General features: G+C 49.9%; 1 protein-coding gene across 3 annotated transcripts; it reads right to left on the bottom strand.

Moving 5' to 3' along the window:
- Positions 1-1868: 1868 nt before the first annotated feature.
- Dhcr7 (7-dehydrocholesterol reductase) lies at positions 1869-22278 on the bottom strand. Of its 3 annotated transcripts, none has more exons than XM_038314906.1 (8): positions 22213-22278; positions 14703-14794; positions 13379-13601; positions 11554-11644; positions 10690-10903; positions 8933-9137; positions 6926-7057; positions 1869-3249 (listed from the first exon to the last, which is right to left on the bottom strand). In XM_038314906.1, the coding sequence occupies exons 2-8, from the start codon at positions 14786-14788 to the stop codon at positions 2785-2787; spliced, it is 1416 nt and encodes a 471-aa protein (XP_038170834.1). In that variant the 5' UTR covers positions 14789-14794; positions 22213-22278; the 3' UTR covers positions 1869-2784. The 3 variants fall into 3 exon arrangements, with proteins under 3 accessions (XP_038170834.1, XP_038170844.1, XP_038170850.1); XM_038314916.1 differs by having other exon boundaries at positions 22115-22221; XM_038314922.1 differs by lacking the exon at positions 22213-22278 and adding an exon at positions 22178-22201.
- Positions 22279-27676: the final 5398 nt, after the last annotated feature.

Below are 27676 nucleotides of genomic sequence, written 5' to 3'. Positions count from 1 at the left end.
AGGTATAATCTTGCTGGAGGAAGTGTGTCACTGTGGGAGCAGGCTTTGAGGTTTCCTGTGCTCAGGATACTGCCCAGTGTCTCAGTTGACTTCCCGTTTTCCACATGATGTTAGCACTCCTTAGCTCCAGTGCGTCTGCCTACACACCACCCTGCTCTCCAGCATAAGGGACTGAACCTCCGAAACTGTGAGTCACCCCAATGAAATGTTTTCTTTATAAGAGTTGCTGTGGCCATGGTGTCTCCTCACAGCAATAAAAATCCTAAGACACATATGTACTGGCAAAACACTCATACACATAAAATAAAAATAAACCTAAAAAAAAATTAAAAACACTTCTAATCCAGAAGCTAGGCAAGCATGAGAGTATACATCTGTGATTCCATGCACTCTGCCCCAGGTCTCGGAGCCCATCCCTTGCAGTGGGGCTGGAATGAAGACACCTACCGCTACACCTGGTCTCAGCTACATTTTCCAGGGCAAGCTGCTTTAATTCCCTTATCCTATCGACTCATTTGAGTAACCCAATGTTGTCACAGGTCTGTGTCACCAAGAGCTCTCCCGGGAACACGGGTGTGTTACTCTGCTGTGAAATTGTGTTCTGAGGGTCTGTTAGAAACAAGTCTGGAGGTGTCTTCACCCCATCACTGGAGACAGCAGGGTAGATCCTGCTTTTATCTCAAGGGACACAGAACAAATGATCACCCCAGCCACTGTGATCGTGCTCATGGTTTCTAACACTCAATGTGTCTGGGTCTGTCGAATGCCTGATGGGATGTGAGGAGCCTGTCGGGTGGTTCCATCCAGAGCACAGTTCAGCTGGTCCCACACTGGAAGAGCCATGAAGAGCCTGGTTTGAAGCCCTTACTGAGAACTGTAGCAGAGGAGTGGCAGAGGCTGACACGGTTTAGGTCCTGGGCTCTGTGGCTTGTCTTCATTTCAGAGAGCCAAGTGTGGGCTTCATCTGCCGACGGCAGGGTAGGCAGGACAGACAAGCCCACACAGCAGACACGCCCACAGCCCAGCAGTCTTCAAGCGCAAGATGTGACGGCACCACGCACCAAAGCCCCAAACCACAGCTGGGCTCCCAGGCTAAAACAAACTAGAATCATAGTCAAAAGACAAGCACTACCGACATTCCAACCCAGGCCTCCTGTCATATGAGCTTGAAACCTTTCTCCAGCAATAAGGAAGACTGAACTCTGACCTTTAGCCCACACAAATGCAAATGTTGAGGCAATGGGAGGGTGGGTTACCTACTCAAGGCTTTAAAGCCTTCAGAACACAGAGCCAGAGTTCCCATGTGAACAGTGGGACCTGGTATCTAAGTTTACAGCCACCACACCCCAGCCTCCAGTTAGGACTCTGTTCAAGGGACAAATGAAAGTGCCAATGTGTGGCCAATAGAGATGCCTGAAACCCCCGTGTCCACATTCTCAGACAGGCCAGGAGAGCACCAAGTTAGGGTGGTGGAATCTCCGGCTCTCTCTCCAGGAACAGCTGCCAATGTTTAAGCAGCTCTAACCGGAAGCAGATCAATTGTGCCCGGGCTGTGGGCACTACTCACCTCTGCTTCTCCAGAAACAAAAGTGCAGGCTCAGCTGTGTGGCTCCTCCACTTGTTTGGGGCAGTAACCATGCTGGCATTCTGTCACTGGCAAATAGAATGGATTCCTTACCCCAACAAGCAAATGATCCGGGAAGGGGAAGGGATTACAGAGTACAGACATTCACCCCAATGTCAATGAAGCTTTGATAGTGCCCTATGCACCAGCTCTAATACTTCCTGGGGTTCCATCCTATACCATATAACACCCCTACCCCTACCCCTGAACTGGTCAGGCCCATTCAGGAGACAGCACAGTGTGACACATTTTAAAAAGCAGATTTAATACAAAGAATTATCCGCAAGGTGAAGAGGATCCTATCCAGTTTTACAGAATGCCCTGAGTTTGGGGGCCAGTGTCCCTAATGAGACTGGGTGCCCTTTCCAACACTGGAACTCCTGTTGGGGAAGGTGTGGCTGAGGCCACTGGCTGGTGATACATTCTGGGTTGTCTAATCCAAATCTGTTTACTCCTGAACCAAGTGTCTTGGGGTAAACAGAAGCACCTTCTGGAAGAGGGCAGGGGGCGGAGCTGCTAGGTGGGTGGGTATTCAGGGAGTCCTGTACTAGAAACTCTGTCTTACGTCACAAAGACTTTAACAGATTAGCCAGAGACTGTGAAGTGGGCAGTGCCCCTGGATAACCCAGTCCACTGCCTAGTATTCCTGGGGTTAAGAATCAGAAACAAGAACCCAAACAAAAAGCCTTCCTCCTACAATGTCCTCTGAGCCCTTTGCTAATCAAGACTACACACGCCTACAGACAAAAATGGTTTAGGGACCCAGCCCAGCATGGCAGAACAGAAGGGGAAGGTGGCATTATCAAAATCCTTAGATCCCACATTGTCTCCAGTTTAATAGGTTGGCCCAATCCTAGGAGACACGTGGTAAGCCTAAGCCATCTGGGCAGCATAGATTGTGGGCTCCCAACATGAAGACAGACATGAAAGGGCCACGGCTGTCTGCCCTCAGGATGCTGAATAGAGAAAACAGTCAGTCTGCTGGGGACTCAGTGTGAACTCCGCTCCCTAGCTGCCACCAGTCAGACACTGCTGGGCACCAGGCTCTCCATTCTCCAGATGAGTAAACTGATGCCCCTGCAGGGGAAGCCAGGATGCCAGCCCCCCATGTATTCAGCTCCACACTCAATAAAACCTCCCTATGCATCCCAGGATGGTCCTCAAAAGATTCCAGGCAGCAGGCGGTAGGGCACGGCAGCCGTGTATCGCTCCCAGTCGCGGCCATACTTGTTGGCACAGCGGTGTTCATCACGAAGGCAGCGGTGGGTGAGCAGGATAGTCATGTAGATGATGTAGAAGTAGGGGAGAAGGTGGCCGCCACCGCAAGCCAGGCAGTAGGCTAGGCTGCCCATCAGGTCACCAGTGTAGTTGAAGTGACGGGCCACACCCCAGAAGCCTGACACCAACAGCTTGGTGCGGTGTTTCTGCCCATCGGCTGATGTGTAGGAGCACTCGATGGCCTTTGGCTTCTTGCCCCAGATGAGGCAGCGCCCATCTGTCCTGCGGAACAGGTCCTTCTGATGGTTGGTCATTCGGAAGATATAGTAACCCACCAGGCCGAGCAGCAGGATGCCCACAGCATTGGGAGTGGAGAGCTGAACAGGGTGGTACACCAAGTACAGGCCCTGTGGGGAGAGAGGGTAAGAGGGGAGGTGTCACACCAGTTTCCTTTTCTGTTAAGTCACACACAGAGCCAGGCATAGTGGCACACACCTGGAATCCCAGGACTCAGGGGGATGAGGCAGGAGGACCGCAGTTCAAGACCTGCTTGATCGGTTTACTGAAACAGCATCAGACCCGGTTTCAAAATGAATAAAAAGGGAGGGTAGAAGATGTGGCAGTTGTTTAGCAAGCACAAGGTCCAGGGTTCAACTCCAAGGACTGGCAAGCAGAAGGAGACAGGGGGAGGGGAAGGGAGGGAGGAGGAAAACAGGCTGAATACACCCAGCCTCCAAACACCCTTCCTGGTTACAGGGTGTACTGTTTTCTGATTCACTGGGTTCTGCAGTTGCTGCATTCTGGGCCATGAAGACAACCGTGTTTGTATCATCATAAGGGCTAAAAACTGTCTTTGGATCACCATTGGTTGGAGTTGGTAAATCACATACTACTGTACAAAAGTAAACTACATAACACATAAAATAATCTGAATATATCGCAACAACAACTGATTCTATTTATCAACTTGGGTAGACCACTGCACTTATATTTGATCAACCCTAAGTTGTGAAGGAGACTAACATTTACTTGTTTATTTGGTTTTTTTTGTTTTTTTTTTTCGAGACAGAGTTTCTCTGTGGCTTTGGAGCCTGTCCTGGAACTAGCTCTTGTAGACCAGGCTGGTCTCGAACTCACAGAGATCCATCTGCCTCTGCCTCCCGAGTGCTGGGATTAAAGGCGTGCGCCACCACCGCCCGGCCTTACTTGTTTATTTGTATGTGCATGCATATGTACCTGAGCACACATGAAGCAACCAGACAGAAGAAAGCGTCTGGTGTCTTCCTCTGACACACTCCACCTTCTCCTTTGAGGCTGAGTCTCTCCCTGAACCAGGGGCTCAAGTTTCCTTGGCTAGGCTAGGGGTTGAAAAGGCTCAGTCATCCTTTTGTCTCTGCTCTACAGTTACAGGGATGCACGGAATTCCCAGTTTGTCCTCTGGGTGCTGAGATCTGAACTCTGGTCCTCCTGATGGCGCAGTACATCTTAAGCCCTGAGGTTACCTCTCCAGCTGAGATTAACATTTAAACAAGCACTGAGCAAAGCAGATGAACACCCACAATGTGGGGGGACTTTATTCAAAACATTCAAACCAGCTCCCCTTGGGAAAAGGGGGTGCTGCCAGTATGCAGCCTTTTATTTTGAATTGCAACAACAGCCCTCTCCTGGCTTCCAGAACCCCACTGAAAAGCTTGGGGCCTCCCAGGCTCCATGCTCCTCAAGAGACCCCAAATACAAATACAGAATAAGAATACATCTGTATATACACATCTCGAAGCCATATGCCTATGCCCCAGAACACAAAGGCTGGGTTCCAGCATGCCCACATGAACACCAAAACTCCATAGTGCTCAATCCCTTCATATGAGACAGGTATATAGACAGATGTGGTATCCCATACTCAGGCTGAGGCAGGAGGATCGTAGCTAAAGGCCAGCTTCATTTCATGGTGAGTCCCGCCAGCCTTGGCTGCAGAGCAAGACTACCTCAAAGTAACAAAAACAGGTCTGGGGAGCCGGCTCGGCAGTTACAGAGGACCAGATTTGGTTCCCATCATCCATGTGAGGCAGCTTACAACTGCCTGGAACTCCAATGCCAGAGGTTCTAGCGCCCCCTTCTGGATTCTGGGGACACCTGTACTATAGGCATAAACATACGCAAACACACTGACAATGAAAAAGAAATCTAAGATAACAAAAGAACAAGAGACAATGTAGTATTCGTTTACACTACACAGGTTTGTGCACATCCTCCTATAAATGTGGTCACCTCTAGATTAAGGAGATGCCTCATTATCTACAATATACTAAATAACAGAAATGTGTAATTGTGTATGTGAAGCCTATTAAAATGTAAACGCTGGTCAGGTGGTGGTAGAGCAGGAACACGCCTTTAATCCCAGCACTGGGAGGCAGAGACAAGAGGACCTCTGTGAGTTCAAGACCAACCTGGTCTACAAAGTGAGTTACAGAACAGCCAAGGCTACACAGAGAAACCCTGTCTTGAAAACAAAATGTAAATGCTCAGCAAATGATTGCTGGACCACACTATTTAGGGAATACTGACATAGAAAAAACTCCATATTCATTCAGCACACAGTTTTTTATGTTTTGATATAGTCTCATGTAGCCCAAGCTGGCCTTGAGTTCATCACATAGCTGAGGGTGACTTTGAACTCCTGATCCTCCTACCTCAACCTCCCAAGAGCTGGGATCACATGGGTGTTCAAGAAGGCCCAGCAGCAAGTTTTTTAAAAAATGCTTCCAATGCATGTTTGTCTTAATCTATGGACCATTCTATGCAGAAGCCACTGTATCCTGAGGCTGAAACAAGGCCTGCTAGATGGAAAGACTTGTGTAAGCGCAGTCTCTGCCACCAGTTCACACACTGGCACTGCAGATACAAGGGGGTGACCCATGAGCGGGTACCCAATCAGTGGAAACCCTGACAACATGAGCTGCTCAGAGTTGGTGAGGACCTGCAGTCAGAGTAAGTCTGGGGCTGGCACCTGTCCAAGCCCTTACCCTCCACCCCTCCCCTTCGCTGGGAACAACTGCTTTCCCAGCACCCCTGCACAGGTAGCCAGGCCACTTCCATAGCCCATGTCACCATCAACTCTGTGACCAGCTGCCAGAGGCCCACCTCACCGATGGCCACCTGGAAAGACCAACAACAGCCTTCTGTGCTGCTCTGAACTCCTTCCGACCTCTGATGTGCAGTTGCATGCACTACTACCACGGTGCCAACATAGCCAAAGGGTGGGGATTAAGACATCCAGCCCAGCTAGAACGACTGATGGCCACCCTGATGGCTCCATCTTGTCTGGTTGAGTTGGGGGTTCTGCTCTGACTGCAGGGATGACTAAGGACATGCTCACATGGGTGCAATCCCAGGTCATCCCAGGCCAACTACAGGTGGCTACAATGGATCAGCCTAAGATGCTTCAAAAGCCATTCCACACACTCTGCTGCTCAATTTCTGTACAGTTCTCAGCAGTTCTTCAAGCCTTACGTGGGATAACTTTGTCCAGCTGTGACCATGTGTGCATTAAGGAAGGCTGAGCTACAGTTGTTAGGCCAGGTGTGTTAAACACACTTTTAAAAAATGTACTGTGTTCTTGAAACACCACTGAGTACTTTTTCCTAAGATTTATTTACTCATATATTTTATGTATAGGAATGGTCTGTCTTCGTGCACACCAGAAGATGGAATCTGATCCCATTACAGATGGTTGTGAGCCACCATGTGGTTGCTGAGAATTGAACTCAGGACCCTGGAAGAGCAGTCAAGTGCTCTTAACCTCTGAGCCATCTCTCCAGCCCCCTAAGTGCACTTTGTACTTTTGGTACTTCCAATAGAGAGTGGGTGAAGTGGGAACCAGATCCCATGATGGGTCAAGCATATCTGTGACACAAGGAACTTCCCCCTCATGGGAGATGACACCGGTCCAGGGAGCCCCAGGGACTATAACACCCTGGCAAGCTCAGCACGTGTGTCTGCTCAAGGACAGCCAGGAGCAACTGAAGACCACACAGGCAGTGCCCATGAGGCTGGTTGCCCTGTCCCACCACCCTGGCTCCTCACCTGCAGCGTGTAGAGGTAGGGCAGCCATACGCAGTCACCCCAGCCCAGGTACCACCCAAAGTGGTCATGGCAGATGTCGATGGTCTTCAGGTACCAGGTTTCGTTCCAGAAGAAGTCTAGCACGTAGATGGCCTGTGAGACAGAGCCACCACTGTTACCACTTCAGCCCCATGCAAGGGAGGGATGGGGGATGGGCAGTCGGGATACTGCTAAGCAGCTTGGTTACAGAGGGGTTGGGAGCAATCAGTGGGGTGGAGGGGCCACTGCCCATCAGCAGGAAGGGCTCCCACCTATAGCTCCCATAGGTGACATGAGATGTGGAGTTCAGCAGAGGTGACTCAGGATGGAAGGACTCAGGGACTATCCCTGAGTGGTAGACACCAACAAAGACATCCACAGGGTGAGTGTCCCAGAACCATGACACACCTATGGTGTCCAAGGAGACTGAGCTCCATTCACAGAGATAGGCAAACAGCAAAGACCCTGCTCTTCACTTCCCACCTCAAGGGCACATGAGACCATATAAACCTGAGACACAGAGAGTCTTCCAGAGACTCGACTCATTGCTAAAGTGGTAGCCACAATTGCATAAGCAACAGTGTCAGAGCACCCTGCCCTAGCCAATCCCTTATAAAGGGATGTGGCACCTCACACAGGCATGCTGGGATTTGCCCACAACATTTGCCTAGCACAGTCCCAGCATTCCGAGCCTTGGCTGTGACAGGAAGCTGGCCTGAGATGCCCAGACCCCAGTGCTCTGTGGAAAAGTGGGTCTCTTCTGCATCCAGCTCTGTGCCCCAGCAAAGGAGGGGCTTCATGGAGGACCACAGAGAAGATTCCTCCCTGAGGCTATGGTCCTGGCCACTTCACCCACTCCTCGGGTCCACAAGTGCAAATGACCAGAGCCCACCGGTGGGAGGCAGGGACCTACCCCATCCAGTCTGGTCCCACCCCAGCACAGTCAGCCAGCCTGAGCTGTGCCCATGGCTTCCTGCTGGCCTCATCTTCCTCTGCAATCATTCTCACCTGGCACCCTGTAGCCCCACTGGGCATTTTTCTCACTACTTGTTTTAAAATTTTTTTTTTCTCTTTGCACATATTTTTATGTGGTACATGTGTGGGCACATACATATGCAGGTGTATGTGCCTATCTGTGATTGCGTGCGTGCACAAGTAAGTGTGTGTGTGTGTGTGTGTGTGTGTGTGGCCAAAGGTTGAAGTCTTCCACCTTATTCATCGAGGCAAGGTCTCTCAGTCAAACCCAGAGCTCACTGGTATGGTTAGTCTCATCAGTCAGCCTGTTCTTGGGACCCCCTGCCACTGCCTTTTGAGGCAGGATTACAGGTGGGGCCACCAGATCCACCCAGCATTGACTTGGCTTCTGGGGACCCTAACCCTGGCCTTCATGCTTTTAGGCAAGCGCTTCAACCAGAGTCATCTTCTAAGTCTTGTTGCTGTTCTTAAAATAGGATCTCACCTCCTGGTCCAGGTAGCTCTCCAAACTAAATATGTAGCACCCAGGCAGTCTTTAACTCACAACAATCCTCCTGCTGCAGTCTCCTGAGTGATAACTACTTAGAAGTGGATGGAAATCCCCAAAGGGACCTATGTTGGTCCCACCTGGCCACAAACTCCCCAGTTCTCGATGCTCCGGACAGAGGCCTTTCTTCAGTGTCTTAACCTCTCCCACCACACAGACTACACAGGCCACTGTGTACCTGGAGCATATCTATGGTGCCCCTTCTCTAGCTGGTTAACAAAGCCCCCGTACTCCCAGATGCTGAGTGCAGTCCGTAAGGGAGCCCGACTGCAGGCCACACTGTATTGTGTCTACCCTGTCCCTCCTGGGGCTAGCACAGGGGCACAGGCATCTATGTAATGGTAGATTCTCAGCATGTGCCCACTGTTACCCGGAACCAGCTCGGAACAGATGGCATGCTGGGAACTTTCCCAGAGCCCAGCAGGTGCAACGCCCCACCATCCCTGGCTGTAAGCACACTAAGTTACCTGCAGGATATTGACCAAAATCATAGAGTTGGTCACATGGCCATAAAGCTCCTGTTGCTTGGCAGCAAAGGACAGGTTGATAAGGGTCCAGGCCACGATTCCCGGGCGTCCATTGAAGAACAGCTTGAAGTCAAACCACTTCCCAATACGGGGGTTGAACTCAATGCCCATCATAAAGTTGTAGAAGAAATTGCCTGTGAATTTGCTTAAAAAACATCAACAAAAGACATATTAAAATTTATTCTATCTGTATGAGTGTTTTACCTGCATGCTTATGTGTACAGTGTCCTCAGAGGCCAGAAGAGGGCATGAAATGCCCTGGAACTGGAGTTACAGACAATTGTGAGCTGCCATGTGAGGGCTGGGAAATCAAACTCAGGTCTTCTGCAAGAGCAGTCAGTGCTCTTAACCACTGAGCCATATCCCCCTGCCCTCCAAAGACACATTTAGTCAACTAGCGCATCTTGAGACATGTGGCCCATCCAGCTTTATGGACACCAATGTTCAGGTGCCAGCAAGTGAAGGAGGCAACATGGATGTAGCTGTGACCACAAAGTGCTCACGCAGGGAGAACATGGCAGCCCCGCCCTCAGCCCCACATCTGCATTTGTTCTCACGCACAGTGCACCGTGCTCAGCAGAGACACAGAATACAGGCTTAAGAAGCAAGTGCCCCGTGCTCATAGCCTAAGCTCCAAGGCCCATGTTTCCAGCTGCTCTACAAGTTCAGTGACCCCTCTCAGTCTTGGTCACCCGGCCCCACAGCAGACCCCAGACTGGGGCAGAGAATGGGCTGAGATAGTCTGGATGGTGGCCCTTCCTAGGTATAGCCTACTGTGCACACACAGGGATTATTGCTAGCTAGGATAGCAGGTTCTCATGTCTACTTCCCACAGTAGGGCTAAGCAGAAAGAACTAAAACATCACATCTGCCAAAGCAGTGACAGCTCTGGGAGCCACAAAAGGCAGTACAGCAGTAACCTCAGGGAAACATAAGTCACACCGCATTCTCATCTGAGGCTGGTTCCCCAAAGTCAAACCAACAGCTCAGGAGGAGATGCACTGTTCTCATCTGGATCCCCAGATTAAGCTAAAAACTCCAGAAGACCTCACCGAATATCTGTCTATGGGTGAATGGATGGGTGGGTGAGTGGAAAGATGGGTGGAAGGGTAGGCAGATGGATAAATAGATACATGAGTGGGTGTACGATAGGTGGATGAATGGACGGGTTGGCAGGTAGGTGGATGAATGGATAGAGGGGTGGATAGATAGGTGGGTGTATGGGTGAGCAGGTGGGCAGATAGGTAAGTGGTTGTGTGGGTAGATGGACGAGTAAATAGAGGATAAGTGGGTGGGTGGATAGACAGATGGACAGATAAGTAAATGGATGGGTAGGTAGACAGAATGGAACTGGATGGTTGGCCTCTAACTCAGTTTCCCTGAGACTGCTTCAAGCAAGCAGGGCTCTCCTGGGAAGCAGCTACAGTAAAAATAACAAGGCTAAGGCTGTTTCACAAGAGATAATCCAAAGAAAGAGACAATGATCTACCTCTGCCTCAGTCAGAAGTTGTCCTTCTGGTTTAACTGCTCCCATGGTAGCCTTGGTTACCTCTAAAGCAAGAAAATCCAGACTTCCAAATGGCTGATCCCAGATCTCCCGGCTCAGGGCTTCTCCACTTGTCTGCAGAGGAGCAGACAACCCTGGGTGGAGGTATTCACCATCCATTCTAGGCTTGACCAGCCGCTGAGGAACTTACCAGTCTTCAGCACTGGTGGGGAACAGGTAGCCCTTGATCATTGCAAACGTGGACACAGCATAGCCCAAAATATTGGCACACCACAGCAGTGGGATCCAGTTGTCAAAGATGATCGTGGGGGAGAACCAGGTTAGGAGGTAGGCATTCAAAAACCAGAGGAGGTGAGTGATGAGCCAGGCTTGCAGCCCATTCACTTCATACTTGTTTACAATCCCTGCAGAAGGAGAATCACACAGAGCATTCTCGGTGGGTCACATGGCCTGGCTGTGTACCTGCCTCATACCCTACCTGCTCCTTGGCCTCTGCCGCTGTAGACCCCTGACTGGAGCCCCCAGGTACCACTCCAGAAGGGGCATCTTCTGTTCAATACCAGTGGCACCCCTCACACGGTGAGAAAGTGGCTGTTCCTACTAAAGCCAGAGTGGGGGACCTCTACTCTGTAAGGTGTTGGGAAGGTCAATCAAGTGGCAGGTAAGGCAAGGCCAACCCTATGTCCTCCCAGGCTCCACTTGTGTTTGCTGCAGTACCTCTCTGAGACCTCCCTGCTAGAGAAAGAGGTAGGATTCCAACCCATGACATTAGTGTATGAAGTTGGGCTCCTTGAGGATTCTTAGAGATGACCCATGGGTTAGTGGTAAGGCTGGGTTTGACATATCGTTATGAAGTAGTGGCACGCAAGACAGCAGAGTCAGGGACGGCACTCCTGAATGAGGAAGGTGCCATGTCTATAATGGCATGGATGCCTGGTGGATCACATCCAAACTAAATTAGTTCTTGTCTAGGACGCAGGATGGGAGAACTCCGAGAGCCAGGGACACGGGGTGGCTAGGGCAAGACAGCTAACAGCTCAGGAGCAAAGGTTACCTGCTGGAGTTATGGCGCCTTCTTGGACACCTCCCACATAGCCTGGCAGAAATCTGTGGCAGAAGTCAGGAAGCCAGGAGTAAAGAAGCACCTGAAACAGAATTTTAGTTCGAAAGATTGGCAGCCTGCAGGGGATAGCTGTGTGATTTGACCTGGTCCGGTTCTATTGTACACATATGAATACAAGACACTGAGCTTACTGCTCCAGGAGCGAGGCAGGCTTCCCACCAAATGTGTAAAATCCTACCCCTGGCTGTAGCCTTGTAACCTTCTAAGTCGAACACAAGGGTCCTCCCAACTCCTTTTCAAAGCCGTTTAAAAAGCACTGAGATTCCATCCACACCCCATGAGCCCCCCCCCCCATTTCAACATCATGGTTCAGATCATGTAATATGTTCACAAGCCCTGGCAACCATTACCACAGTCTGATCTTAGGATGCTACCAAAGAGAACCCTAGGATGGGGGAGAAACAACTTGGCTGTTAAGAAAGAGCACTGGTGCCGGGTGGTGGTGGCGCATGCCTTTAATCCCAGCACTCGGGAGGCAGAGGCAGGCGGATCTTTGAGTTCGAGGCCAGCCTGGTCTACAAGAGCTAGTTCCAGGACAGGCTCTAGAAACTACAGGGAAACCCTGTCTCGAAAAACCAAAAAAAAAAAAAAGAAAGAGCACTGGTTGCTCACCCAGAGGATATTGTTCGATTCCCAGCACCAGCACCTACATGGCAGCTCACAACTATCTGTAAGCCCCTTCCCAGGGATCCTCTGCCACACTCTTCTGTTTTCCACTGGGTACTACACACATGTAGGAAAAACACCCACACACATAAAACAAATATATCTCTTTTTTGCGGGGAGGGGGGGTTGACGAGCAGGCATTGAGACAGGCTTTCTCTGCGTAGCCCTGGCTATCCTGGAACTCACTCTGTAGACCAGGATGGCCTTAAACTCAAGAGATACACCTGCCTCTGCCTCCCAAAGTGCTGAGATTAAAGGTATTTACCACCACCACCCAGCAAAATAAATCTTTACTAAAAAAAATGTTTTTAATTTTAAAAAAGGGGACACCCTGTTCCCCTTGTCAACTGCCCCCAGCAGTCCCTGGTAACCACCAATCCTTCCAGCCTGTGAGAATGAAACATCTGGATGTTTCACATCAATGCAAATACTCGGTCTGGTCTTAGCGTCTGGCAGCTGTTTCCAACACTGGTCCAAAGAGAAGCCCGTACCAGAGCTCATCCTTTCCACAGTCTAATGGTACTCTACCTGTCCTCTACTGGACAGCTGGGCTCTTTCTATGCTTTGGCTCCCATGACTCGTGCTATCCTTCTCACCCAGAGGACCAGGGGAATGAAAAGGAGGGGGACCCTGGAGAGAGAGACAAGGAGTCTCCATACAAAATCCCGCCTGGGAAAAGCAAGTTGCCCCGTGTTTCACGCGGTTCCTTAACAACGCTGTCCTGGGTGTAGACTTAACAACACACCCTGCCCAACGCCCAACCTGTGAAGGCTGCTCTTGCTTAGTGACCTAGTTTAGGTTAAAGAGGCTGTATCACAGACAAAGACACCATTGACCAGGACTCTCTGGCAACCTGTGGAAGCAGCAGCTTGGGGCTCCTTCACTGCCTGGTAGGGCATGCTGTTGATCTACAGCCAGGGGCTAGAAACAAACCATGATGGATACAAGGTGACACACAGATGTTTCCTGCCCTGTGTAACTGCTACTAGGCAACTGCTCCATCCTGAGAATGGGAGCACCACCGGGTTAGAAGTCTGCTTCTCTGACAAGACCCGATCCACTGCACCCAGCCCCAAGGCAGAGGACCGACCTGGAAGCTGACCCACAAGGTGTACAGTTGGACAGCTTTAGCTGTCACAGGTGGTGTCTTGGCCCAGATGTCTGCCAGACTAGCACGACCGGTGGCTATGTCCAGTGCGGGGGTGGTCAGCGAGCAGCTGTACTGGTCACATGCCATGACGAAGTAGTACACGATGAACGGTGCGAAGAGCAGCAGGAAAATGATGCTGGCCAGGGAGAACCAATCCACTTCCCTGAGAGAAGGACAAAGGGCGGTCACCATCAAGCCTCCTGTTCTCAAGCCCCCCAGGGAACGTACAAACTTCCTTCCGTCCTTGGGAGCCCATGATGGAGGTTTCTAAGACACCCTACCAGCCCTTGAACCTCACAGGGGTCTCTGAAATGTCCCTTTCATTCCTTGGGCCCTACGGAGGACTCTTGAGATTCCCCTTTGTCCCTCAGACCCCATGGCGGGGTACCTAAGACACCCTTCCATCCCTTTGAGACTTGCTCTGTCCCTGGAGCCCTACAAGGGTCTCTGACATGCCCTCCAATCTCCTTGGGCCACATGGGGGTCTCCAAGGTGTCCTTGTATGTGTGGGACTCTCCACACCACTCAGAACCTGATGGGCAAGGGTATCCATTCAGCAAACTCTCCAGCCAACACGGGTCACTCATGCTGCTCCTGTGTCATCACCAGAAGGTGTCCTATCTGTGGCCACCAACAAAAAGCCCAGACATGAGGGCAGGGGGCTCTTCATGACCCTCAAGGTCAGTAGCTTTCCTGGTCCTTAGCCAGGGAAGACTCTTTAACACCCAGGCACTCACATGGCTCAATGGCAGAAAGAACACCATGACACCAACACAGGGCCCCTAGTTTGGTGGCAGGGCTTCATCCAGATGGCCCTTAGACCATCTGAAATACCTAGAATCCTGGCAGAGCAAGGCAGAGGAAAGTCGCACACCTGACCTCAGGTGACAAGTTGCATTTAAAACATAGCATGCTGAAAAGACCTCAGTAAGTTACCTTCAGGCCATGAGCACAGGTGCTTATGAGTCTTCTTCCTAAGATAGCTCAGGATATACACCCGGATATCTCAATATACAAGGGGAAAAAACTCAGACATGAGACTATTTCCAGCCCCAAGAACTTCAGACAAGGGATAGTCTACCCAAAATGGTTTCAGGGTCTTCGTTCCAATACTTTATTTTGTAGGATAGGAAACAGCTTATCTTTCATTTGTCTTTAAATAAAATAATGATTTTTTGGTTCTAGGTTCATAACATCCCTGAGGCTGAAACCCTTGAGATCACAGTTCACCCTCCATAGCTAGTAAAATACGTGAGCCCCTTACCAGGCACGGCCCCACTGGCCTTGAGATTCAGCTTTGCCATTCAGACTCTTGGTTTTGGGGGCGCTGTGCTGTGATTTGGAAGCCATCAGGTCCTGAAGGAAGAAGAGGGTCTCAGATTGTCTCAGAAAGCCAGACCCCCACCAGGACTTGAACAGGCGCCCTTTACAGCTTCTCAGCACCTGCTCACCCACACCAGATTTGAGGATGGGGGGAGAAGGTGCTTTAGGCTCCTCCCTCCAACCAGGCCTTCCCACCTCTGACCCAGCTCATTAATTCCTTTCCCAGCTGTGGTAGATGTCCTTCTTAGGCAAGGACTCACTCTGTCTGCCACAACCCTGCTCCGCCAGACTACACAAAGAATCGTCACCATCTTTGAATATGTCTCTCGGCTTTCCTGTAGTGCCCACTACGTCCTCTGCTCTGAGCATGCTCAAAGGGTTCTTGTTCAGCACTAGTATGAGAGGCCCCCTTCTCAGTAGACTATGACCATCTAACGGCAAGCGGCTTCCCTCCTGGGTAACTTGTTCCTTTAATTTAATGCTCACAGTGCAGACATGTTTTATTTGGGTTCATGTATGTGCACTGTCCGCCTCCCTCCAGTAGAAGGCAGCTCCCTATTCATCCCTCTGCCACCAGGGCCTAGAACAGTAAGCACCTTGGGGGACACTTCATAGATAAGGTCTCCAGGTATCTCCCCCACTCAGCGCTTCCCCGTCACCTCTAAAATAAATCTAGTTTGTAAAGTTTTTAAAAGCCAGGGATTTAAAATGGTATCTTAAAGCCCACAGAGGGACTTTAAGTGGAGAGAGCCCAGTCAGTAAAGTATCTACTGTGCAAGCATAAGGACCCGAGTTCAGTCCCCAGCACGCACATGAACCAAAGTTCAGACTCGCAAGCAGAGGCCCTGCAGTCCCAGTGCTGGGAAGGAAGCAGAGACAGGAGGATCCCTGGGGTTCTCTGGTGGGCAGTCTAGCCAAACCAGCCAGCTGCAAATTCAGTAAGAGATACTATCTCAAAAGCTAAGGTGGGAGAGCCAGGAAGAACACCCAACATTGACTTCCAGTGGCCTACACATACACACATGTGCACACATATTTGCATACATGCAACTACACACTCATAAAAGTCATCAGAGAAAACAGGATTAGAGTCATAGCAGGGCTGGCAGGATGGTTCAGCAGATTAGGATGCTTGTCACCAAATCTGACAAACTGAGTCTGATCCACAGGACTACATGGCAGAGAAAAACCAGCTCCCAAAAGTTGTCTTCTGGCCTCCACTCATACTCCATGGCACATGTTTATACACACGCACACACACGATTTTTTTTTTTTTTTTTGGTTTTTCGAGACAGGGTTTCTCTGTGGCTTTGGAGCCTGTCCTGGAACTAGCTCTTGTAGACCAGGCTGGTCTCGAACTCACAGAGATCCGCCTGCCTCTGCCTCCCGAGTGCTGGGATTAAAGGCGTGCGCCACCACCGCCCGGCTCACACACGATTTTTAAATGTAATAAAAATTTAAAGGGGAGAACAGCAGGCTTAGATGTCTTGAGAGTCAACTGAATGAGAGGCAGTAAGTGGAAAATTCTATAACAACTTTTTTTTTTCTTGATTAGAATTCTGTTCCTTCCTGGGTTTGGTGGCACAAATCTTTAATCCCACACCTTTAATCCCAGCACTCAGGAGGCAGAAGCAGGTGGATCTCTATGAGTCTGAGGCTAACCTAGCCAACACAGTGAGTCCTAGGCCAGCAAGCACTAAATAGTGAGACCCTGTCTCAAACATTAAAAAAAAAAAAAAGCTCATTATAGAATAAAACCGGCATGAGACCTAGAAAATGGATTCAAAGAGCTGTTAAAGGAGGTTGGAGACATGGCTCGGGTTAGGAGCATTGGCAGCACCCACATGACAGCTCACAACCATCTGTAGAATGGATGTAGGGAAAGAGAATTGCCCCAGACGGGGAAGAGGACTGAGATTCGAGTGCTTGCCTGCTCAAAAGCCTACGGACCAGAGTTTGGATCTCTGTGACTCACACAAATGCCCAATAAGCATGGCAGTTCATCTGTAATTCTAGCCCCAGAAGGCAGAAACAGGATTCCCACAACAAGCTGCCTAGTGACACTAGCTGTATAAGAGCTCCGGGTTTAAAAGAAAGACTGCCTCCTGCCTCAAAGAAAACAGAGAGCCACTGACAAACTCCAAAAGCATGTGGTGTATGCATGTGCGTACAGGCACACAAAGTACACTCAGAAAACGAAAAGCCAGCCTGCCTTTAAGAAGTCCTTGCTTTCCAGCAGTTCTTGCCTCAGAACCTGTGCTGCCAGGATCTATCAGCCTGCTTCTGACAGCCCAGCCCCAGCAGCTGTCACATTTTTTCTTGCCTAGCAGCACACATAGTGCACATGGCGTATGACCCCATTTGCAGTCCCATGAAGCAGCCAACAGTGCCCCTATCTCCTCTATCTCTGGTGCCTACACTAACCACAGCAAACCCAGGGCCACGTGCCCACATGCCTTCCAGGAGGCTCAACAGAGGAGAGTAGCATTCTTCTGGCCCTGACTCACAGATAAGCCCCAAGGATATAAAGCTTGGCACCAACATTACTCTCTGATAATCTAACATGCTAGAAAATTGCGAAAGCCAATGAGGAAAGAACTTCAGACCTTGACACTAAAGGCACTAAACAATGCTGCCCACAGAGTGCACCATCTTCTGGTTTGGGGGAGACAGGGTCTTACTCTGTAACCTAGACTGGCCTAGAACTCACAACAATCTTTCTGTCTCAGCCTTCCCGTCACTGTGCTCCACCATACCAAGCAATAACATGCATCTTCTAGGATGAAAAAAAAAAGAGCTGATAAGATGTTTCAGTGGGTAAAGGGGCTCACTGCTGAGGCTGACAGCCTGAGTTCAATCCTGGGACCCGGGTGGTAGAGGGAGAACCAACTCCTAAAGGCTATTTTCTGACCTCTATGCACAATGGCATACCCCCTCAAACACACACACACACACACACACACACACACACACACACACAAAGTAAATAAAGTGTAATTAAAATAGCCAGCGAGGCTGGTGCTGTGGCTCAGTTGGTAGAGTTGGTATATGCACACAGTCTTGGGTTCCATCCCCAACAGCACATAAACTGGGCATGGTAGTGCACACCTATAATCCCAGCACTCGGGAGACAGAGCAGGATTAGGAGTTGAAGACCAGCTTGATCTACATGAGACTCTGAAAAAATATAAAAAAATATAAAAAATATAAAAGTAAATATTTTGAATTTATTTGGAGGGCATGTCTCTGGCCACACCTCTGTTGCAGGCTCCAGTTCTATGGAAAAGTACAGCCTCTGCAGGGCAGCTGGGTAGAGGGGACCAAGGGTAGAAGGGAGTCCCTTCCACTCCCGAGCCTCGCAGAACAACCGACATGTGACCGGTGCACTGATTCTTCATTTGGGGTCTGCTTTGTAGAGATTTTATTTTTATCTTATGTGTGTGGGGTTTTGCTTGCATATATGTCTGTGCGCCATGTGCATGCGGTACTTACGGAGGGCAGAAGAGAATGTCAGGTCCCCTGGACCTGTGGGAGTTACAGTGAGCCACCACATGCGTGCTGGGCAGCAACCCCAGGTCCTTTAGGACAGCAGCCAGTAATCTTTGCCACCTCTCCAGCCCATTCTTCAGTTTTTAAAGCAGCGCCCCACTGTCGCTGCCCATGCACACAGGCATTGTGAGCGACATAATCACCTTTGACCTCTGGGCCAGAGGTTTCACAACAAGAATGAAGTTGTTTTTCTTAGAAGTGGCTCTTGACATGCCCAGGCTCAGAAGTCCCCCAAGGTCTGCTCAATCCTCATCCGTATACAGAGATACACCTTCAACAGAGGCTACCAAGTCACCAGGGAGCGGAAATGTCAAGTCAAAGGCAGGTAAGGATCCACACTGCACGTATCAAGTCCACTGCTGATATCAAGCAGAGGACAGGATCAGGGCTTGTCATTCAACGTGCAACAGAGTCCATCTGAGCACAGGGTGGGGGCGAGTGGAGATTTTCATAGAGGCTCAAAAGTGCTGAACCCAGCACAGGTAGGCCACAGATGTTTAACAGATTCCTCTAGGATGCTGACACTGCACCTGCACATGTACAACCATCCTGGCACTCCCGGGAGTCGTCCGTCCCTTACCCTGAAGCTGGCACATTCCCATGTGGCACATTCTAGAAACCACTGAGATGCCAAAACACAGTAGCTCAGAAAACAACCTGGACTGGGAACCAATCTCTACAGGAATGCAAGAGAATCGGGGACAGATTCAATGTCCTATGGCACATAAGTCTATGGCCCCGAGGATTTGTGTTGATCATCATTATAAAGACAGATGAAGGTGGTTCCCTGGTGTTCCACATGAAACCAATGGACCAGGCACACTGATGCTCATCTTTAATCCCAGCACTTAGGAGGCAGAAGCAGACAGCTCTCTGAGTTTGAGGCCAGCCTGGTCTACATAGTGAGTTCCAGGTCAGCGGAGCAACAATAGCAAAACAAAACAACAAAACAAAACAAATAACAACCTCCCCCCCCAAAAAAAAAACAAAAAGAAGAAAAAAGGAAATAATATGACCCAGGTCAAGAAAGCCAAAGGCAGGAGACAGTCAAGGGACACACTAAGCCACCATCCACAGCCACACAGCAACTGGAAAACATCCGTCACATCTGGGGCAGTGGGATGATTTCAATGACACTTCGAAAAACAAAAGCAAAAAGTGCTCACCTACCTCCACGAAAGGTAGATCTGAGGGGAGGGGCCTCTCAGGGGGCCAACATCTGAGATGGAAACAACCTGTAGAGAAACTACTGCTCCCAGCATGGCTGGTTCTAAAAGCAGGATGCATGTGACCTTGAGAGGTGACACCCAGGACAGAGGAAGGTGGCAGATCTGTCCTTCTGAATGGGCATGTAGCCTTAAACTTGCTATGTAGCTGAGAATGACCTTGAATTTCTGACTCTAGCCTTCACTTCCTAAGGACTAGGGTTATAGGTGTATGCCACCACAGCTTTTAATTATTATTATTTAGTTAACCTGTGAAGGGAGCATGCGTGGAGGTCAGCAGACAGCTACCAAATCAGCAGAAAGCACAAACCTGTGATGCTGAGCCATACAGACGAACCATCCAGTTACGGGGCCATGGCAAACCAAAACAAACCTTTTGGTATCTCTCATGGTTTCTGCAGGTCAGAAATTATGGGAGGATGGGCTGCAGGGGAGTGTCATGGTTGTTGCCAGCTGGACATTCGAGCCTCAGGCAGTGAGCACACTCCCAAGGGCAGTGCTGGGGGAAGGGGAGCCTTTCAGACCTCGCCTTGGAGGGTGTGAGACATCACCAGACCTTAGTGGCCACAGCTCAGTCATTCCACATCCTGAAGGTGCAGAAGGAAGGTAGGACTAAAGGAGCTGCTGCTGGGGCTGTCACAGGGTGACACACCCCATCACCAGCAGCTACCAAGAGCCAGGTGCCCAGCCCACCTGAAGAAGGAGCAATGTCACACCCGCCTACTTCACAGACAAGACACTGGGGAAGGGAAAGGCAGGGCAATACGCTGACTGCTAACGCGGCCTGGGATGCAAGGCTGGGTCTGAGGCTCCACTTCTGGCACACTGGGGTGCAGCGGAGTAATGATGACATGGCTAACTCTGCATATCAGACTCCAGGGACCTTCCACGTCACTGGAATTTTCCAGAAGCAATAGGGTGTCCCATCTGGAGATTCGTTAGCCCAGGTATGGTGCTGTATTTTAAGACAAAAAGGCAGCGAATCCTGGAAATGGATGAGTGGTGAGAAGCATGTCCACCTGCATGTACTGAGAGGAAATTATCCTGGGAAACACGCGGGGCGGTGCCAGCAGGCAGATGCAAGGATTTCCTGCAGTGCCTTGTATGGACACGAAAACTTATGTCACACCCACTGACAATCACCAGAGAAATCAGATGCTCTGGCACCCAGTGCTACAAAGAGCCGGCTCTGCAGGTGTCAGTCGAGGCCAGCCCCTCCCCTATCAAAGAAGGACTCAGAAGACGAGGGGTTCCACTTGGATCCTCCAGGAGCATTACAAATGGGGACAAGTTGAGCTTTCCTCTCTTTTTCCAACAGACGAGCTTCTGTAGTTAAATGGCATCTGTGAGTCTACTGGGCCCCACCACTTTCCCCAAGTCAAGTGAGGCTACCTTCTGGAGGGACCCACGACTGCAGAACTCTGACCTGACTTGTCTTGAAAGCTTGGGGTCCTGTGGAGGAACGGCAGTTCCTGAAGCCCCCCAAAATAAACATGATCCCAACAAGGGAGGAAATGACCCGCCCCCCCCATCTTTGATTCTTTGGAATTTCTGGTTCTAAACAAAGCTACAGGCTCTCTGCTTTACAGAAGTTCCAAAATAAACGCCAGACGTGAAACAAAGTGTTTTCTCCTCCCTCAAGTCCATCCCAGGCCTCATTCCCCTCCCAGATTGTTCCACGGATTATCCTTTACACACCTACTGGGCCACCTTTCTGCTTTCTGGTTTTTTGTTTTTTTTTGTTTTTTTTTTTTTTACCAAATTTTCTGGCAGCATGGCTTTACTGTACCCTGCCCGGTGCACCTCTTCCTGGCATGCAGACCCGCTATGTCCTTCAGCTACTTTCAGGAAGATTCTATCAGAAGCAGCTCAAAAAACTGAAGATGTCCTATTGTTTGAATTCTTCCTCTAAAAACCATCTTGATCTTTTAGGGCGACGGGGAACTCTCCACAACCTGGGGAGGCCAGATATGCCTAGAGATTCCCAGAACCCTCATGCCAGCAAGCAATCCATCTGTCTCGTGAGAGACTAACTGGAATCATTCAGATTCTACTGACGAGATTCACTAAGATGTATGTACCCTGGGGTAGGAGCGTGGGCCAAGGGGTGTATCTACATTTGCCCCTATTACGCCTGAGCATTCGCAGGTCCCCCAGGGAGCTGGGTCCTCATCCCACAGGACATGGCTACCTCTCCTACCCACGGGCCCCAGCTAAGCAAAGTAAAGCAAGGTCCACCGCCATACTTGCTCGCAGGTTCACCTACCTATCTGAGCAAGCACCTTCTCCCCACCCACCCCCGGCACCGGGCCCACAGTCCTCTTCCCCAAGTACACATCTCTCCAAACTCGAGCACGTGGCCCCCTCTCCTGTGCACATGCCCCCGATCTGCACACTGGTCTCCTAACCTGCGCACACGCCCCCAAATCTGCACATCGGTTCCCCAATCGCCCCAAAACCTGTGCAAACGCGCATGCCCCAATCGACAAAACACATTCAGCTCACAAGCACATCCTCCTATCTCACACACCGCTTCCTTTGCTGAATACTTGCCCCCCCCCCCACAATCTGTACATACGGCCCCTTCTCCTGCGCTCTCGACGCCCCCCGTTTCCCCGTCTGTGTGTATGGTCCCACTCGCGGACTCTGTCCTGGTCAGTGCAGGCAGAACCTCACCTGCTTGCGTAGTCTAGGCGGTTGACCCGCGCTCTCCAGCCGTGCCCCAAGTGTCTGCCTGAAGCTCTGCCCCCAAGGTGACGTAGTGTCATGGAAGACCAATTGGGAGTGAATTTCGCGAGCCGCGCCCGGAGATTGGTGAAGACAGTGAGCTGACTCAAAGCCCACCAGGCCCGCCAGTCGGCGGCGGCGGGCTTGAGATTGACAGCAGGGCCAGCCCCGCCCCGCCCACGCCCTAAGCCCCCCACCCCCGCCCCCGCACACATCCCACCCCTCCCCGGGGTATTCTTGGTGGCCGAAAGGATGCAAATATGGACTCCACCGTGCAGGCTCGGAGCGCGCCCGTCCCAACACCTCAGTTTACCCTGCTGCAAAGCTCCTACCTAAAGGAACATCTGGTGCACAGTGATGGGACCAGGAGACGAGACCAGCCCCGCAAGGAGGGGGCAGCTCGCGGAGGGGTGCAGAAGGCTGAAGCCCTAGCCTGACAGCCCAACAGGCTCCCTGGCAGACAGGACTCAGTCACACCTTGGTCCCCAGGAAGGCTTTTGGGGAAAGCCCAACCTGCATTCAAGGCCCCTGAGCCTTAAAACAGCAACTGTAAACAGCTGCCTAGGTTTCATTCTTTCGTTTCATCTCTTTCCTCCCCGCCACCTGACATTAGTTAGTTGTAGTACCCCCACCCCGCCACCCCCACTCCCTCGTCCCCACCCTCATCCCCACCTCCAGCCAGGGACAGTTTCCTCTGCTGCCACAACAAAACAAACGGAAAACATAAATGACTTCAGCACTATTAGCCACTGTCTGCCTGTTGGTGCCCCAGCTGCCCAACAACGTCCTATATTGCTCTTTTCTCAAACCCCGGGATCGGATCCAGTCAGGGCACACATTTTATAGAATAATAGGTTATGCAGAATATGGGGTGGGAGGGAGCTGGAGAGATGGCTCAGCAATTAAGAGTACTCACTGATTTTCCAGAAGACTAGGGTTACAATCCCCAGCACCCACATGGTAGCTCATCCATCAGTAACTTCGGTTCCAGGGTGCCTGGCCGCCTTTGCTTGCATACATACAAACATACATGGTCACCCCTGGAATTGGAGTTGTTCCAGCCAACCTGTGGGTGCTGGGAATCGAACCTGAATTCTCTGCAAGCACAGCCAGTGCTCCTAATCTCTGAACCATCTCTCCACCACCACCCATCCCCCCACCCCCCACCCCCCCACCCCCCCCTCGCCGTCTCTTGATTAATGAGTAAATAAGTGGATTGATACTTTGAGACTGGTAAATACAAAGTTCCCAAGCATTCTTTGACCCTGGTGACATAGCATTCATTGCGGACACTTGGGGGCATCGGTTACTTTTTGGTACAAAAAGTTGACTTGATTTCATCATTCCTTTAACCTTATTATTAAACTATTATTTATTATTTGATAGTTTTCTATCTATCAAGAATTCAACTCTTTAACTTTTGAAAATTTTTAAGAATTAAATGGTGGTGCATGCCTTTAATCCCAGCACTAGGGAGGCACAGGCGGGTTGATCTCTGTGAGTCTGAAACCAGCCTGGTCTACAGAACAAGTAACAAGACAGCCAGAGCTACACAGAGAAACCCTATGTCAAAAAGACAGAAAAATATATTTCTTATTTATTACTTTAGTGCAGTGGTCCTCTTCCTTCCTAAAGCTATGATCCTTTAATACAGTTCCTCATGTTGTGGTGACCCCAACCATAAAATTATTTCATTGCTAGTTTGTTACTATAATTTTGCTATTGTTATGAATCATAATGTAAATATATGATATGCAGGAGATCTGGTTGAGAACTACTACGTGTGTGCTCATTTGGGGGGCACATACTGTGACCCCTGTGAGGAGGTCAGAGGACAATTCTGTGGAGCCAGTTCTCTCTTTCTACCTTTATGTGAGTTTCAGGGATTGAACCCAGGTAACTAGGCTTGCGCAGCAAACACTTTCCCTGCTACGCCATCTTGCCAACCGAAGCCATTAACTTACTTTTATCGGGATGGACCAGTGGGTTTTTTTTTTTTTTTAACTTACTGACACTGTGTTGTATGATCTCATATTTGACTAGTGCAATCCTTTCAAATTGGACCGTGTGTGTGTGTGTGTGTATGAGTGTGTGTGTGTGCACCTGTGGAAATGAGAGGCCTATATCAAGGGTATTCCCCTATCTTTCTTCATCTTGTCCTTTGAAATAGGGTCTCTCATTGAACCTGGGTCTCGCTGATTGACTAGACTAACTAACTGGCCAGTGTGGCTGTTTTTGAATGACATGTCTTAGCCTTCCTTGAGAGCAGTACCAAACTAGGTCCTAATTGTCAGCTACACAATGTGCCAATTGCTGAAAGGGGTTTTGCAAGGCAGCCAGGGTAGAGCCAGGCAACCGAATCTTCAGTCTACTCCTGCAATGTAGGGTTAATGGAGTAGGGAACAGGGCACTGAATGGCATTCGGAAAGGATGGAGGTGAAATGGAGTGTGGTCTGTGTGTGCATTGTAAAAGCATGATTTTAATGAGAGCATATGTTCAGAATGGTTGTAGCTTGATCTAAGATTGGAGTTTTCAGCCTTCTAATAGCAAAAGGTCACCAATCAGTCGCCCAGGTGGGCCCACGTCAAGAGGTGGGGTGTGTGCGTGTGTGTGTGTGTGTGTGTGTGTGTGTGTGTGTGGCCTATGCATATAGGCCAGAAGACAACTTAGGTGTCATTTCCCAGCACCTGTGAGTTGTTGTTTTGTTTTGTGGCAAGCTCTTACCAGTATGGACCTTGTGCCAAGTCGACTAGGCTGGCAGGCTGGAAGACACCAGAGATCTGTGGTCTCTGACTCCCCACAGCTAGGATTATGAGCAGTTGCCACCATGCCAGCTTTGTTTTGAAACTTGTGTTCTAAGAATCAAACTCCTGCTTGCAAGGCAAGCGCTTGACCAACTGAGCCACCTCCCCAGTCCAAGACTTAAGTGGTTTTGATAAAATAACAACAAACCGCCTTGAAGTCCTTGGAAAGTAATGTAGCAGGCACTAGCCTCATACTGCACATCTCAGAGAGGCCTTCTGTGGCAAAACGAGAGGATACAGTGCAGCTATGTGACCTCCAGAATCAGTCACATTTAAAGTCTGATTCAAGAAAGCCACACAGAAGGATCTTAGGGGAGGGGTGTCTCAGGAGTTAGAGAAGTGGTAAGAACCAAGGTCCTCGAAACACTTCCCTAATACAGGTGTTACAGCTGAGGGGAGAGGCTTCCCCAGTGGAGGCTGTCTTAGAGTTTTATTGCTGTGAAGAGACACCATGACCACAGCAACTCTTATAAACAAAACATTTAATTGTTGGGGGAGGGCTTCCTTATAGTTTCAGAGGTTCAGTCCATTATCATCATGGTGGCATGCAGGTGGACATGGTGCTGGAGGAATAGCTGGGAGTCCTACATCTTGCAGGCAACAGGAAGTCAACTGATTGTCACACTTAGTGAAACTTAAGAAAAGAGACCCCAAAGCAAGCCCCCACAGTGACAAGTGACACAATTCCTCCAACAAGGCCCACCTCCTAATAGTGCCACCCCTTTGGTGGCCCATTTTCTTTCAAACCACCATAGAGGTGTTGCTTCTCTGAGGGGGAATGTTTCCTCAGTGGAGGTGTGGCTTCTCTGAGAGGGAAAGTTTCCCTAATGCAGATGTTACGACCCTGAAGGGAAAGGTATCCTGGCTGTCAGGAGCCACAGAATACCACAAACAATAACCTCACACAAGAGATTTATTGGAAGAAACACATAAGGGTTGCTGTCTCTCCTTGAGTGAGAAGCAGCAGGGAACTGAGCAGGAGATTTCCAGGGTAGGGATTGGTGATATGTCAAGCCAAGCCAAGAACTGATGGGATTTTATGCTCAGAGATTGGTGGGGTTTGGTAGCTTTTCAAAGTGGACTTAGACTTCTTACCCTACAAGTTCAATTTGCCTCAGTCCAGGCCAGTAGAGTTTGTTGTCTGATGGTAGAGACAGACCTTCCCTGAAAATGGTTCCCAGGCTCCTGAGAGTTGTTTCTAACTGTCAAAGACTGACATGTGCAGTCACAGGGTAGGGTAAAAAGTCCAACCTCACTTCTGGATTTTGAAAAACCTACTAATCCCTGAGCTTGAAATTCTACCAATCCCTGGGCTTTTCCCAAACTCAGGACTTGAAATCCCACCAAATGTCACCCTGAAAATCTCCAATCTGGAAAACTCTGCCCCCCAGAAACCCTATATAAAGCCTGCCTCCCCACTCAGTTCTCTGCTTCTTACCTGAGCAGAAGCAGCCACCCTCTTACATCTTTCCCAAGAAATCTCTTATGTGAGGTTTGTTGCATGGTGTGACCTGTGGTATTCCTTGGTTCCCAACTGCCCTGCCAGGATACTTTTGCCTTCAGAGCTGCAACACTTGTCGTGAAGATCCCTTCCCCTCAGAGCTGTAACTCTTAACACACCGGGCCTCCCCTTCACAGGTGTCCAGCTGAGGCTGCACCCCATCCAGCAAGGCTCTGTTCTAAGAACTTTCTTGGAACAGTTTGAAGGGTTTGAATTGGCTTTTGTCTGAGGGAAAAGGGCTGAGGAGGAGGGACCTGACCTGGAGAAGCATCTACCTCGCTTGCATGCAAGAGGTTTAGGGATGAGAAAGAGCTCCCTCCAGGTGACTCGCGTGTAAATACGCGAGTGTCTACCCAACTGTGCTGCCTTGTTTTTGTTCACATGACACAAACTAAAAACCCCTGGGAAGAGGGAACTTCACTTGAGGAACTGTCTCCTTTAGATTGGCCTGTACAGAAGATTGAGGCAGGTTTTGTTTTTTGTTTTTTGTTTTCGATACAGGGTTTCTCTATGTAACAGTCCTAGCTCTCCTGGAACTCGCTTAGTAGAGTAGGCTGGCCTCAAACTCACTGAGATCCGCCAGCCTCTGCCTCCCTAGTTCTGGGATTAAAGGCAAGTGCCACCACAGCACAGCAGGAGGCATTTTCTTAACTGTTTATAGATGTGGGAGGGCCTGGCCCACAGTGGGTGGTGCTACCCCTGGGCTGATGATCCTGAATGGTGTTTAAAAAAAGCAGGCTGAGCAACCTTTGAAGCAAGCCTATATGCTGCGGTCAACCGTCTTTGGGCTCTGCTTCAGTCTTTGCCTCAACTTCTCTACATAACAGACTATATGGTCTATAAAGTGAAGTGAACCCTTTCCTCCCAGCTGCTTTTGGTCATGTGTTTATCACAGCGACAGAAAGCAAACCAGACGCCACCTTTGGTATCAGGAATGAGCCTTTCATGATATATCAAAATCAAACCTGGCAAAAACGTCCGTGGAAGAGGTCCAGAAAAAAACGGTGGGGGCGTGGCTCTGCGCTCTGACTTAGGGTACAGGCGGGGCTTCGAGACAACCTCGCTGCGCACGCGAGCTTCTCTGGCGCTACTTGGCTGTCCCAGAGG

Source organism: Arvicola amphibius, chromosome 1 (assembly GCF_903992535.2).
Source record: "Arvicola amphibius chromosome 1, mArvAmp1.2, whole genome shotgun sequence".
In the NCBI taxonomy this organism is placed as follows: domain Eukaryota; kingdom Metazoa; phylum Chordata; class Mammalia; order Rodentia; family Cricetidae; genus Arvicola; species Arvicola amphibius.
The sequence above is the reverse complement of the archived record's forward strand: the minus strand, read 5'-3'. Positions and strand labels throughout refer to the sequence as shown.

What these genes read in the sequence shown, in the direction of transcription:
- Dhcr7 (XM_038314906.1), bottom strand. Translation starts at nt 14,788, where the DNA reads ATGGCTTCCAAATCACAGCACAGCGCCCCCAAAACCAAGAGTCTGAAT. An exon ending in GGCCAGTGGGGCCGTGCCTG is followed by an intron (nt 13,602 to 14,702) that starts GTAAGGGGCTCA and finishes TCCTTCTCTCAG; the next exon opens with GGAAGTGGATTGGTTCTCCC. An exon ending in AGGCGCCATAACTCCAGCAG is followed by an intron (nt 10,904 to 11,553) that starts GTAACCTTTGCT and finishes CTCCTTCTGCAG; the next exon opens with GGATTGTAAACAAGTATGAA.